Source organism: Macaca thibetana, chromosome X, assembly GCF_024542745.1.
Source record: "Macaca thibetana thibetana isolate TM-01 chromosome X, ASM2454274v1, whole genome shotgun sequence".
Taxonomy (NCBI): Eukaryota; Metazoa; Chordata; class Mammalia; order Primates; family Cercopithecidae; genus Macaca; species Macaca thibetana.
The window spans coordinates 115653399-115667056 of record NC_065598.1 but is presented as its reverse complement, the minus strand read 5'-3'; the positions used below and the strand labels follow the sequence as shown (position 1 = coordinate 115667056).

Sequence of the window (13658 nt, the reverse complement as noted above, 5' to 3'; positions counted from 1 at the left end):
GGCCTCAAATAGGGTGCCTCCTCCCCCAAATAGGGAGACATCTGAATTTGAAGCCAGTAAGTCAGCAAAAAATGAAACTATCTGTTGAAGAAACCTCCCTGGGAGATGACTTAATGAGTTCCTGATGAGACTATTTATACTTTTATGGATCAGGAATAAATAATATGGTAAGCTGCAGAATAAAACTGTCATAACAAAAGGAAAAGTACATGGAACTTGGAAAGGATATAGGAAATAAAATATCAGGGCACCTCTACGGGCTAGGAAAGAGACGAGATTTTGGCAGAGATAAGCATTCTAATTAATGATGAAGCAGGAAAAATTCTCCAAGTTTTACCTCAGCACAACTGAAATATTACCCCAATTTATCAATCTTCCTTTGCTCATACCTATGTTTACCAAGTAACTTCCTGTTTCCTAATTGCTTACCATAGGCAGACCTATCACTATGAATTAATACATTTATATTCTAACTGAGGAATCTCCAAGTCTTACAAGTTTCATCAGTGGGAAATGGTTTCTCAAGCTGAGGGTCAGACCCTGGATCTATGTCCACCTATGTTACATCCTGGGAGATCCAGCTGGAACAGCCAGCCAAATGATCTCTCTCTTTTTGCTATCCACCCTCACCTTTCTCACCAACTTCTAACTGTAACACAGGTCACCACAATCTTGTATATGTCTGTATCCATCTGAAAAATAAAATCACATGTCATATATTGGTAAACAACCAAATGAAGATGGCTAAGACACTAGAATAACAGCAAGGTTATCAGGAAAAAAAATGGTCTTTATCAAAAAAAAATCCACAACTGCTCTTTTAACTCCCCAAACAGATTACTGTTCTTACTAAAGCAGGTCCATGTCCCTCATATTCCACTTATAGAAGATATACATTATTTGAAGAATCTAGTGAGGACCCAAATCCAGATGTTCTGGGCATCTGTTTGGTATGACTTTACTCAAAAGAAGGCACTAAAAAAACTGAACCTGAATCTGATCAATCTTACTTGTTTACAGGATACACAGGAGGCATACAAACAAGTTAATGACTTCACGCTGATACAATCAACAAAATCCAGAATATGTGTGGAAACTTTAAAGACAAAACAACTAGATTTCTTAAATAATTTAAGGGGGAAAAGAAAAGAAAACTTATAAATTAAATAGACTTCAATAAATAACAACCAAATGCAATGTATGAACCTTGTGTGGTACCCATTTCAAGCAAACCAACAGTTAAGAGACAAGAGAATTAACAGTCTAGATATTTGATCATATTAAGAAACAGTTCAACTTTTAGGTGTGATAATGGTATTATGGGGTTTTTCTAATTTTTAAAGATACATACTGAAGTAGTTATGACGCCAGGCATAGTGACTCATGCCTATAATCCCAGCACTTTGGGAGGCTGAAGGGAGGTGGATCACTTGAGGCCAGGAGTTCAAGACCAGTCTGGCCAATATAGCGAAACCCCATCTCTACCAAAAATACAAAAATTAGCTGGGTATGGTGGCACATGCCTGTAATCCCAGCTACTCAGGAGGCTGAGGCACAAGAATCGCTTGAACCCAGGAGGTAGAGGTTACAGTGAACCAAGATCACACCACTGTACTCCAGCCTGGGCAACACAGCAAGACCCTGTTTCAAAAAAAAAAAAAAAAAAAAAAGAATAAAGTAGTTATGGATGAAATGATAGGATGTCTGGGATTTGCTTCAAAATAATTGGTGGGGGGGAGAAATAATTGAGGAATAGATGAAATAAGACTGACCATAAACTGAAACTGGGTGATGGATATGGAAAGGTCCATTATACTATTCTCCAGACTTCTGAATATGTTTAGAATTTTCCATTGAAAAGTTTAAAAAAAAACAATCAACAAACAAAACACACACACACACACACACACACAAGAGAAGGAGCACTGCTGGGTCGCCTGGAGTAATAGAATAAAATTCGTAGTCTAGTTTCTAGCCCCATTTAACTAGACAGTTTCTCTAGAGGTCTACCATAAAGTGGCAATCCATTGACCAAGTCCTGCTCTTCACTCTTATATCATTAGCCTAAGAAAGGACGTTAAGTTGTCTGAGTTTGGTTACTTACCAGATACCTTTTAATGTCCAAGTTTGCTACCCAATTTTAACTTGAGTTTAAGAAAACTTAAAATAATTTCTGAAGCTAACAGAATTTTAGCATCTGGTGAATTTATTCAGCATAACCACAGGCATTATCTTCATGCTGTCACACACAGACACAAACACAGATACAGCACAATATCCATATTTAGCCCAAGTGCATTCCTTCTGAGGCTCATTTATATGTCTTCATATGCCACAGCCCATCATTTAAATAATGGATATTTTCAATGCCAATTCCTTTGTTGACTTTCTCACTGTAGAAGGGAAAAAAACACATAAACATACTTTTATGCATTTTTATAGTCTTGTGATAAATATAATTCAAAGTATATTGTTATTTTTTAATTATTAAGCCACAAGGAAATAACTTATTGCCATCACAATTACATTGTTGTTTATATTAAACTACATTACTCTGTGGCAGCTTATATTAAAAGTGATTTTAGTGATCTAACTAGTGGGTCTACAGAACCAGAGTAACAATGTCACAAGACTAGGGGAATATCAAAGTGCTACATTAACCCTGAAACAAAATTAATACCACTAATTTGGTCATCAAATGGGTTCTAAAGTTTTTAAATATACTGCCTAAGTTTTAGTAATATATCTTTACTAGTTCTCTAAATATTCTACATTTCTTGTACTACCAGGTCAGAATATAAGATAAATACTGTGTGGTGGTGAGATATATCAGTTTTTAAAACTAGCAGTAATGACCAGGCACAGTGGCTCACACCTGTAATCCCAGCACTTTGGGAGGCCAAGGTGGGTGGATCACTTGAGGTCAGGAGTTTGAGACTGACCTGGCCAACATGGTGAAACCCCGTCTCTACTAAAAATACAAAAAATTAGCTCAGCATGATGGCGCACACCTGTAATCCCAACTACTTGGAAGGCTGAGGCACGAGAATCGCTTGAACCCAGGAGGCAGAGGTTGCAGTGAGCCGAGATCGCGCCACTACACTCCAGCCTGGGCAACAGAGTGAGACTCCATCTCAAAAAAATTTAAAAAAGTAAAAATAAAAATAAAATGAAGACAGCAGGGAAACATCTTCCCTCCTCCCCCAGTTTAAATTATATTAAATAAGATTCCTAAAGTACCACACACACATAAAACAGCTGTGTTGGTACATGGGTTCTTTTCAGTGCTTAAGAAAGACTACAATCCTGAAGACAAAATAGGTTTCACTGGCTTCCTAAGTGTTAGGAAATATCAGAAATGAAGCTTCTGTGCTTGGATATTTGTGTAATGTGGTATACATGACAGCAAATTTCACCTATAATTCTGATGCTTCCTGGGTTGGTTACCCATATATCAAAAGTTAAGGGGGCCTAAAGTAAGACTTACATGTCTTCTGCAGACATCTTCATGACTCCAACACATAGAGCATGCTGTTTTCCTTCTGCCATGATAGCCTGAAAGAACACAGCTAAGAAAACTGTTTATCAAAATGCCTTGGGGCCTCCCCATCAAGGGAAGGGTGTCAAATAATGATCACGTTACTAGCTAGTTAAGCCACTTGGAACACCTCTTGTGTCTTCCCCTAGACCGTTAACTCCTTGAGAGCAGAGACCTAGCAGAGTCTGTGGGTATACTGTACTCAGTAAATGCTAAATGAATAAATCTAATAACCCCTTTTCTTTCAAGTCAAATGTTAATACTATAACCCATGCCCACAAAACCAGAGTAAGTCACACAAAAAAAAGGAGTAAAATTTCTTGCACATAAATACTAAAAGCCATGAAATTAATAAATATTAATTGTTCTGATTAATTATTCTGATCACTGAATGCTGGGGGTTTTTGTTTGTTTTTGAAACGGAGTCTCACTCTGTTGCCCAGGCTGGAGTGCAATGGCGCAGTCTTGGCTCACTGCAACCTCTGCCTCCCAGGTTCAAGCAAATCTCCTGCCTCAGCCTCCCGAGTAGCTAGGACTACACCACACCCGGCTAATTTTTGTATTTTTAGTAGAGACGGGATTTCACTATGTTGGCCAGGCTGGTCTTGAACTCCTGACCTCATGATCCGCCTGCCTTGGCCTCCCGAAATGGTGGCATTACAGGTGTGAGCCACCATGGCCAGCTGTTTGTTTGGGTTTTTGAGACGAAGTCTTGCTCTGTCACCCTGGCTAGAGTGCAGTGGCATGATCTCGGCTCACTGCAACCTCCACCTCCTGAGTTCAAGCAATTCTCCTGCCTCAGCCTCCTTAGTAGCTGGGATTACAGGTGCACACCACCCCACCCGGCTAATTTTTGTATTTTTAGTAGAGACATGGTTTTGCCATGTTGGCCAGGCTTGTCTCAAACTCCTGACCTCACGTGATCCGCCCGCCTCGGCCTCCCAAAGTGCTGGGATTACAGGCGTGAGCCACCACACCCAGCCTGAATGGTGGTTTTATGTAAAGGATGTTTTAAAATAATAGTTAAATTCCCAGTCTACCTTTAAGAGCCCGATATAACAGTTTCAACCTTTCTAGAAAAACCAGAGTGGTCTTGATTAACATTTGAAGTTTCTGGAATGTTAAACACTGCAGTACATATTTTTAAAAGTCAAGATTCAGGGTACACAAGACCTCTCTGTACCATTTTTTTTTTTTTACAACTTTCTCTAAATCTATAATTGTTTCAAAATAAAAATTATTTTTAAAAGTAAAGACTAGGTACTAAGAAAATTTTCCATTTAAGGTTAACTCCAGAACTAAAAACTTACCAACACTTAGAGGAATCATAAATATTACAAACAAACAACAACAACAAAAAAAAAACCCGTCCTCACTTTTCTCCCTTGGTTTTCAATTCATTCAGTGTTCCAAATATGTGAGCATCTATTATGCAAAAAGCATGTCAACATAAACTGTTCCTAGAATATAAACATACAACTTATACTACCCCTTCGCTGTATCTGCCCCAACAGAGAATATCTTTTTTTTTTTTTTCTTATTCTTATTCTTAAACACACCCCTGCCCAGGCGTGGTGGCTCACACCTGTAATCCCAGCACTTTGGGAGGCCAAGGCGGGTGAATCACCTGACCTCAGGAGTTTGAGACCAGCCTGACCAACATGGTGAAACCCTGTCTCTACTAAAAATACAAAAATGAGCTGGCCATGATAGTGGGTGCCTGTAATCCCAGCTACTCGAGAGGCTATGGCAGGAGAATTGCTTGAACCCAGGAGGCAGAGGTTGCAGTGAGACAAGATCGCGCCACTCCACTCCAGCTTGAGCGACAGAGACTCCGTCTTAAAAAATAAAATAAGATAAACACACTCTAAAAGTAATTTCCCTATTCCCACCAAGTACCATTCCTTTTCTATACCTGAGGCAAATGGCTACTTTGGCTATGATAAAGAAGATGTTCTCTTGTCCAGAATAGTCACAAAAATCTATTTAATCCAGAAAATAGCTGAAACAGCATGGCAGAAATGGAAATAATGCAGAATTACTCAGGTATGTCATAAGTTGAATCGATCTTTAAGGACTATCTGGGACTCTGACATTTCTCTTTGAGAAAACGTGCTCTGAGGCCCCCAAACCCAACTTTTCAAATAATTAATTTTCAAAATAAAAGTTGGAGGTTGCCAATATTTCCCACTATTCACTTCCAACACAAAATTTTTGCTTGGAAAGAGATACCTATACCTGGTGACTAAATTCTTTTCCCTTTTGAGAGGTTTTACTCCAATGTATGTCAGTAAGTCAAAATGAACATTACAGTGGCAAGTTGATATCCAAAAAGCTGATCCAATTATATCATCTATATCCTTTCCCCTAGTAATCAAGAATTCCCTATTGTGTCCTAAGTCTGATAACAGTAGGCCCTGACTGGGCTGAAATGCAGCTGAGACTCTTTTGTAACTTATTCTCATTTAACTTCTAAGAAACGACCTAAGATGAGATAATTTAGTAGCAACAAATAAAATTACTCTACACAACTTCAAATGTAACCAGAAAGGCATGAGATAAGAGTAACAGTAACCTTCAAAAAGTACATCTAATGTTCTCTTGAATGATACACCTTTCGCAGTAATGATAAGAGCACAATGAATACATTTTTCAGCAGTTTTAGCCTGGGAAGGATACAACAATGGTATCTACTGCAGCAGGGTAAAGCTTAGCTCCAGGAGAAGTTAAGCCTGGACACATGATATTTGCTCCACTGAGTACAAATTTGATGGCTCCTTTATCAACCTGCTGGTGTGGCAGGATAAAAGGATCTATAAGAAAAGAAATACAATATATTAATAATAACACTAATGACTCAACAGAAAAAGGCAAAGGATCTGAACAAATATATCCCCAAATTATAGTAATCTAACAGATACAAAAGAAAACTCTGAAACACTATCATTTGTTTACCAAATTGGTAATCTTTTTTGTTTGTTTGTTTGTTTGTTTGTTTTGAGGCAGGGTCTTGCTCTGCCATCCAAGCTGGAATGCATTGGAGCAATCATATATCACAATAACCTTGAACTCTTGAGCTCATGCAATCTTCCCACCTCAGCCTCCCAAGTATTCTCCAAAAACCATAGTTTCAAAACTTATACTACCCCTTCCTCCAAAAACTATGGTTTTTGGAGACTATTTAATATGCTGTGGGAAATTTTCGTGATATAATGTTAAGTGAAAAATGCAAAGTAAAAAAACTATTAAAAAGATCAGTGGTTACCTGGGGTTGGGGAAGTAGGGGGAGGAAGGATGAATAGGTGGAGCACAAAGAATGTTAGGGCAGTAAAACTATTCTGTATGATACTTAACAGTAGATACTTGACATTACGTATTTGGGAAAGCCCATAAAAGTGTAGAATACAAAGAGTAAACCCTAATATAAACTAAGGACTTGCGTTAATAATAATGTATCAATACTGGTTCATCAATTGTTACAAATGTATCATTCCAACACAAGATGTTATTCATAGGGGAATCTGAACTGGGGAGAGGGAACTCTGTTCTTTCTCCTTACTTTTTCTGTAAACCTAAAACTGCTCTAAAAAATAAAAGCCTGTTAATTTAAAAAAAAAAAAAAAAACTACAAGGGGATGACGAGAAGTTGGTTAAGGGGTACAAAAATACAGGTCGATAAGTTCTAGTATTCGAGAGTACAGTAAGGAAATTATATTTAATAATGATTTACTGTATATTTCAAAATAGCTAGAAGAATTGTAGTCTTCTCAACACAAAGATAAACGTTTGAAGTGATAGATACCCTAATTTGATCATTACACACTCTATAAAGGTATCAAATATCACATGTACCCCTAAAATATGTACAACTATTATAAATATATATAGGTGGGGGGGATACAGGCACCACAACAGCAGACAATGTACAGCTATTATATATCAATTTTTAAAAACTATGTAACAGAGAGCCCAATTTAAAAAAAAATACGCATTTACACACATCACAGGAAATAACTGGATGGAAGAACATTTAGTCAATGCTTTCTCATCTATTGACTTTTCTCTATTAGGCTAATAGATACAAATATAAAAAATGAAAATGCTCACAATGCTTATCACAGTTTGTAAATACATATTTGTGTAATTATCTAATTGCTGTTTATTCTCCAAACTAGACTATTAGTTTCTTAAGGACAGAGACAATGTCTTTGCTTCCCATTGTATTCTCAGCACCTAGCTGAGTGCCTAGCACATAGTAAGTTCAATAAAGATTTGTGTTTGTTTGGTTTTTTGCCTTTTTTTTGAGACGAAGTCTCGCTCTTGTCCCCCAGGCTAGAGTGCAATGGCGTTATCTCGGCTCACTGCAACCTCCGCCTCCTACAAGCGATTTTCCTGCCTCAGCCTCTCGAGTGGCTGGGATTACAGGTACCTGCCACCAAGCCCGGCTAATTTTTGTATTTTTAGTAGAGACGGGTTTCACCATGTTGGCCAGGCTGGTCTCGAACTCCTGACCTCAGGTGATCCGCCTGCCTTGGCCTCCCAAAGTGCTGGGATTACAGGCATGAGCCACCGTGCCTGGCAATAAATATTTGTTGAATGAATGAATAAATGATCTTTCTTGGGCTTTCTGGAATGCATGAGAGAATTTGCATTTTTCAGATTTACCACAAGATGGGCATTCTTTTTAGTTTTTCATTCATTATTACCTAGTACTAATAAATAATGAGTTAATTATCAGAAGTCACTTTAAACTTTTTGTGTCTTTCAGTATCCCCAAATGCATATTTGTTTTTCTCCCCCAGCAGTATCTCATCTGATTAAATGCATATTTCTTACAAGACTTTACATTTGAATATTGCAATAAGAGTAAAATTTCAAAAAATAAAAATAAAAAACCTTACATTTGTGAAGTAATCTTAGGGTTGGATAAAAAGGCCCTTCTCTTTGTCTAAAAAAGAGTAATTCTCCATTTACTGTAAGAATTTCTATATGTTCATGGCTGTAAGACAAATGTCAGAAAGTACCAAGTTAAATATTTTCTTTCAAAAATTCACAACATAAAACACGCATATACAGTGATAAAGTAAACTTTTTTAAAAAGTCAGTAAAAATCCTGGCCAGAAAAATATTGTTTACATTGTTTTTCCTATCATACAAGTCCAGTAGAGAAAAAAAGAAAAATATTACCTGCTACAACCAATTTTATTTCACATTTTATTAATTCTATTGTTAGATTCAATAAAACAATTCTCTAAAGAACAAACTGAAATAAATTAAATCCAACTCTGAACTAAAACATTTAACTCTTTACTAAAACAATCAATACACAAAGCCACATTTTTTCAGGGACATAGATAATCTTTGAAAATGCAAATATTGGAGTTTTAGAGTTATTCTGTGTCTACCCCATTATTAATCTATCAATAGTTAATCTGAAAATAATTCCATTTAGTATGAGTGCAATCTAATCATTAAATATTCAGCTACACCAAGCTTTACACAGACAAAAACAAAGACTTACCATCGGACTATTTTGACAGGATCTTTCTTAGGCATGATTTGATTAAGCCATGGTTCAATACCTGGAAATTGCTCTATCAATTGATTCTTAATACCCTTAATAACAGAAGTTTTCAACTGGATGCAGTTGGACACATTTTCTTTTTCATCAAATCTGCCAAGTAATTTTTGCAAGAAAAGAAACAGGCATTTCTAAGTAGAGGTATCAGAATACCTAAAGGTATTGTTCTAATTAGTCATTTATTCCCAACCAAGTAGATACTTAAAATAATTATGAAATAATTTTTTTTTAAATACCACTTCCCTTTTACTCTGTCCAGCACAAAACCAATGTCTTAATACAATATTGAAATAAACTGTCAAGTATACAGCAATTAGCTGGGGTTGGGGGAAGGAATATGAGACATACTTTGCACCATAATCTGTAATTAGCTACACAGATGCCTTTCCTGGAAAATCTTATTCAATTCTACCCAGGAAGAAACACAGGTTCCCACCAATAAGGAAACCTGTGATCAAAAAACAAAACCCTCAATTGTTGAGATACAAAAGACCAACCCAAGTATAACATAGAAAATTGGTCCCTGCTAGGCTATGTAATCTGCTGAGATTTTTTTTAAGTGATGACAATAATGATTTCTAAGATCCCTATTTCATTTTTGCTCAAAATTTCATGCACAAAACCCACCTTCCTTTGCCCATGCTCCCCCTTTGCTTTTTGCGTCTACCAAATCTGGAAGGCAAACCCACTAGTAGGTTCCCAAGGAATTTTTGTCTTCCTTATACTGAATAGCCTATGGGGCAATCACGTTATTTTCAAGGCAAGGTTAATCTGGCAACTAGGCAATAGGCATGACAGGCCGCTTGCTTCCTGTCACCCAGACTCCTTCACTCCCATGACCCAGGAAGTCAAGCCTTCCTTTATTCAGTTCATAACTAATAAATATATGGCAGTGAGCGCAGGGCTCCCCTCTCAGCTACAGAGGATATGCCCCTAAATCACAGTGCACGGATGTGATTGGTAGAACCCTAGGAATGGAGACAGAATTGGGGGAGGGGGCAAAAGAGAAAGAGGGGTAAGGAGAAAAAACAATGGGCGTGGAGGGACTGAAACCCGATTGAGGACTACGGATGGAAAGCTTAAAGAAGTGTTCAAGGTGGGAGTGAGAGCATAGTACTATAGAAAACCTTAGGGAGTCAGGATGGCAGGGGCGGGGGAGAGAGAAAGAGGATCTTAGCTCTCGCCCTCTTCCCCACCCCCACCCCACCGCCTTTGTGAGCAGCCGATGGAGGCCACAGCATGTCCTTACTTCTTGAACATGATCCAAGGTGAAGGGGGCGACGATAGGGAAGGGCCCGGAATGGGAAAGAAATTGAATTTGCAAGGGTCCGGCAGATCCCCTCACACGAGGAAGGCCGGCACTGACAGTCGGAGCTGTAGTCGTTATCCGGAAAACGAGAGCCAGCCGCGCTTTACGGCTCTCAGTCAAATCTGACTACTTCCGCTCCTCTGGACTCCACGTAGGCGCTTTTGCCGGCTCCTTTTAGGCAACCGGTTCCTCTGCAGTTGGAGGTAGCTGCAAGGGCGGGACTTGACAGGGAAGAAGTGATAGAGCAATTGCAGGAAAAGAAGAATGGAGGGGGCGGGGAATCAATCAAAGTAGCATTTATGGCACTTGCGTCAGTTACGGGTTCCTCAAAGGGTCAAGATTCTTCCGTGCTTCGTTGCTACCTACCGTCAAACCAAACGATTTTTTTAGGGGAAATGGCTTTTGTCCTGTCTGAGGCAACCGAATGGATTGGTGCTTACCTACCAGTATGAATCCAGGCAACCCTCATGGCTTCATGTGAAAGTGCTGGTAGGATTGCCAGGTTTAGCAAATGAAAATACAGGATGCCTATTTAAATGTGAATTTCAGGTAAACAATGAATATTTGTTTTAGTGTAAGTACACCTCATTAATATTTTGGATATACTTGCACTAAAAATATACAGCCCTTGGTTAGCTGAATTTCATTGAGCATCCTGGTTTTTTATCTCATAACCTTATTCACTGGCAACCGAACGATGCACCCATAGTTTTTTGCCGGTTTTTATTGAGACAGGTCCTCACTCTGTTGCCCAGGCTTGAATGTGGTGGTGCTATAATGGCTCACTGCAGCCTCTACCGCCTTGGCTCAAGGGATCCTCCCACTTCAGCCTCCCAAGTAGCAGGGACTACAGGCACACACCACCAGGCCCGGTTAATTTTCTTATTTTTATTTTTATTTTTATTTTTTTGTAGAGATGGGGTCTGTGTTGCCCAGGCTGGTTGCAAACTCCTGGGCTCAAGCAGTCTTCCCGCCTTGGCATCCCAAAGTGCTGGGGTTACAGGCTTGAATGACTGTGCTCCAGTAGAATAATTCCCATAGAATTATTACAGAAGGTAATCTGATTTAAGAGACAATAGCTAAAGATACATGTTTTACTTCAGTATTTTTTTAAAAAAGAAAGCTGATGGAGAAACAAAATTATGCCAATCAAGAGTTTCACTTTGTTTTTTTGTTTTAGAGACAGCATCTCACTCTGTCACCTAGGCTGGAGTGCCGTGGCATGATCATGGTTCATTGGAGCTGCAACTTCCCAGGCTCAAGTGACCCTCCCACTTCAGCCTCCCGAGTAGTTGGTACTACAGGCATGCACCACCACACCTGGCCAATTTTAATTTTTTGTAGAGACAGGCAGGGTCTCACTAAGTTGCCCAGACTGATCTTGAACTCCTGGCCTCAAGCAATTCCCTGAACTCAGCCTCCCAAAGTGTTGGGATTACAGCCATGAGCCACTGTGCCTAGCCTAATCAAGGGTTTTGATCAGCCAAGAAATAATGGAAAAATTTAAAAACCTGAAAAGGCCCTACTCGGGAGGTGGGATGGGTAGGCACTGACATCCAAAACAAATACACCAGTCTTCCCAGGGAGTAAATACTCTAGTCCATATTGAGGAGACAGGCCATTAAAGCAATTATAACACAAACAGTACTATGCATTTAAATGATCCAACTAACTCACTTTGTCTTGATTCTATGGTACAAACAATATTCTGATTATAATTTGGCTTCCCATGAAGATCTGCCCACAGGGAAAGAATTAGCTGTGTTCCAATCAAATCTGCATGAACAATTATGTTTGCATTTGTAAATTAATAAATTAGCATTCTGGTTTATACAACACTCTCTTGTGAACATCCTTAGTGAGAATCCACATTCCCAGCATCCATCAACTCTGCAACATTTAGAATACTGACATTATGAACATGTGAAACTGATGTCCAGACCCCAAGCTGTGGTTAGTGCCACACTGGCAGGATTCTGTTTTATTTTTTAATCTTTATGGGTACATAGTAGGTGTATAAATTTATGGGGTACATGAGATGTACAGGCATGCAATGTGAAATAAGCACATCATAGAGAATGGGGTGTCCATCCCCTCAAGTATTTATCCTTTGAGTTACAAACAATTCAGTTATGCTCTTTAACTTATTTTAAAATATAGAATTAGGTTATTATTGACTATAGTCACAGTACTAGTTCATTCTCACACTGCTAGAATACCCAAGACTGCATAATTTATAAAGGAAAGAGGTTTAATTGACTCACAGTTCTGCATGGCTAGAGAGGGCTCAGAAAATTTACAATCATGGCAGAAGGGGAAGCAAACACATCCTTCTTCACAAGATGGCAGGAGAAAGAAGTGTGTGGAGCAAAGGGGGAAGAACCCCTTTTTATAAAATGATTAGATCTCATGAGCACTCACTCACTATCACAAGAACAGCATGCAGAAAACCACCCCCATGATCCAACCACCTCCTACTAGGTCTCTCCCTAGACACGTGGGGATTATGTGGATTACAATTCAAGATGAGATTTGGGAAATCCAAACCATGTAGGTCACCCTATTTTGCTATCAAATAGAAGATCTTAGTCATTCTTTCTATTTTTTATACCTATTAGCCAACCCCACCTCCACTACCGAACCCCCCATTACCCTTCCCAGCATCGGGTAACCATCCTTCTATTCTCTGTGTCCATGAGTTCAATTGATTTGATTTTTAGATTCCACAAATAAGTGAGAACATGTGATGTTAGTGTTTCAGGGCCTGAGTTATTTCACTTAACATGGTGATCTCCAGTTCCATCCATGTTATTGCAAATGACAGGATCTCAATTTTTTATGGCTGAATAGTACTCCATTGTGTATCTGTACCACATTTTCTTTATCCAAACATCTGTTGATGGACACTTAGGTTACTTCCAAATCTTAGCTGTTGTAAACACTGCTGCAAGAAACATAGGAGTGCAGCTATTTCTCTGATATACTCATTTCCTTTCTTTTTGGGTGGATACCCAGCAGTAGGATTGCTGGATCATATGGTAGCTCAATGTTTAGTTTTCTGAGGAACCTCCAAACTGTGCTCCATAGTGGTTGTACTAATTTACATTCTTGCCAACAGTGTACAAGTGTTCCCTTCTGTCCACATCTCACCAGCATTTGTTATTGCCTGTCTTTGAATATAAGCCATTTTAAGTGGGGTGAGATGATATCTCATAGTTTTGATTTGCATT

General features: G+C 38.7%; 1 protein-coding gene across 2 annotated transcripts; it reads right to left on the bottom strand.

Annotated features, from left to right (window-relative positions):
• Positions 1 to 2188: 2188 nt before the first annotated feature.
• On the bottom strand, positions 2189 to 10778 carry MCTS1 (MCTS1 re-initiation and release factor). Of its 2 annotated transcripts, none has more exons than XM_050776144.1 (6): positions 10369 to 10778; positions 9060 to 9212; positions 8440 to 8537; positions 6218 to 6351; positions 3488 to 3555; positions 2189 to 2393 (listed from the first exon to the last, which is right to left on the bottom strand). In XM_050776144.1, the coding sequence occupies exons 1-6, from the start codon at positions 10377 to 10379 to the stop codon at positions 2312 to 2314; spliced, it is 546 nt and encodes a 181-aa protein (XP_050632101.1). In that variant the 5' UTR covers positions 10380 to 10778; the 3' UTR covers positions 2189 to 2311. The 2 variants fall into 2 exon arrangements, with proteins under 2 accessions (XP_050632101.1, XP_050632100.1); XM_050776143.1 differs by lacking the exon at positions 10369 to 10778 and adding an exon at positions 9747 to 10303.
• Between the last annotated feature and the right edge of the window lie 2880 nt (positions 10779 to 13658).

What these genes read in the sequence shown, in the direction of transcription:
- MCTS1 (XM_050776143.1), bottom strand. An exon ending in CCTGTCAAAATAGTCCGATG is followed by an intron (nt 8,538 to 9,059) that starts GTAAGTCTTTGT and finishes TTTGTCTTACAG; the next exon opens with CCATGAACATATAGAAATTC. An exon ending in AAGATGTCTGCAGAAGACAT is followed by an intron (nt 2,394 to 3,487) that starts GTAAGTCTTACT and finishes TCCCTTCTACAG; the next exon opens with TGAGAAAGTCAACAAAGGAA.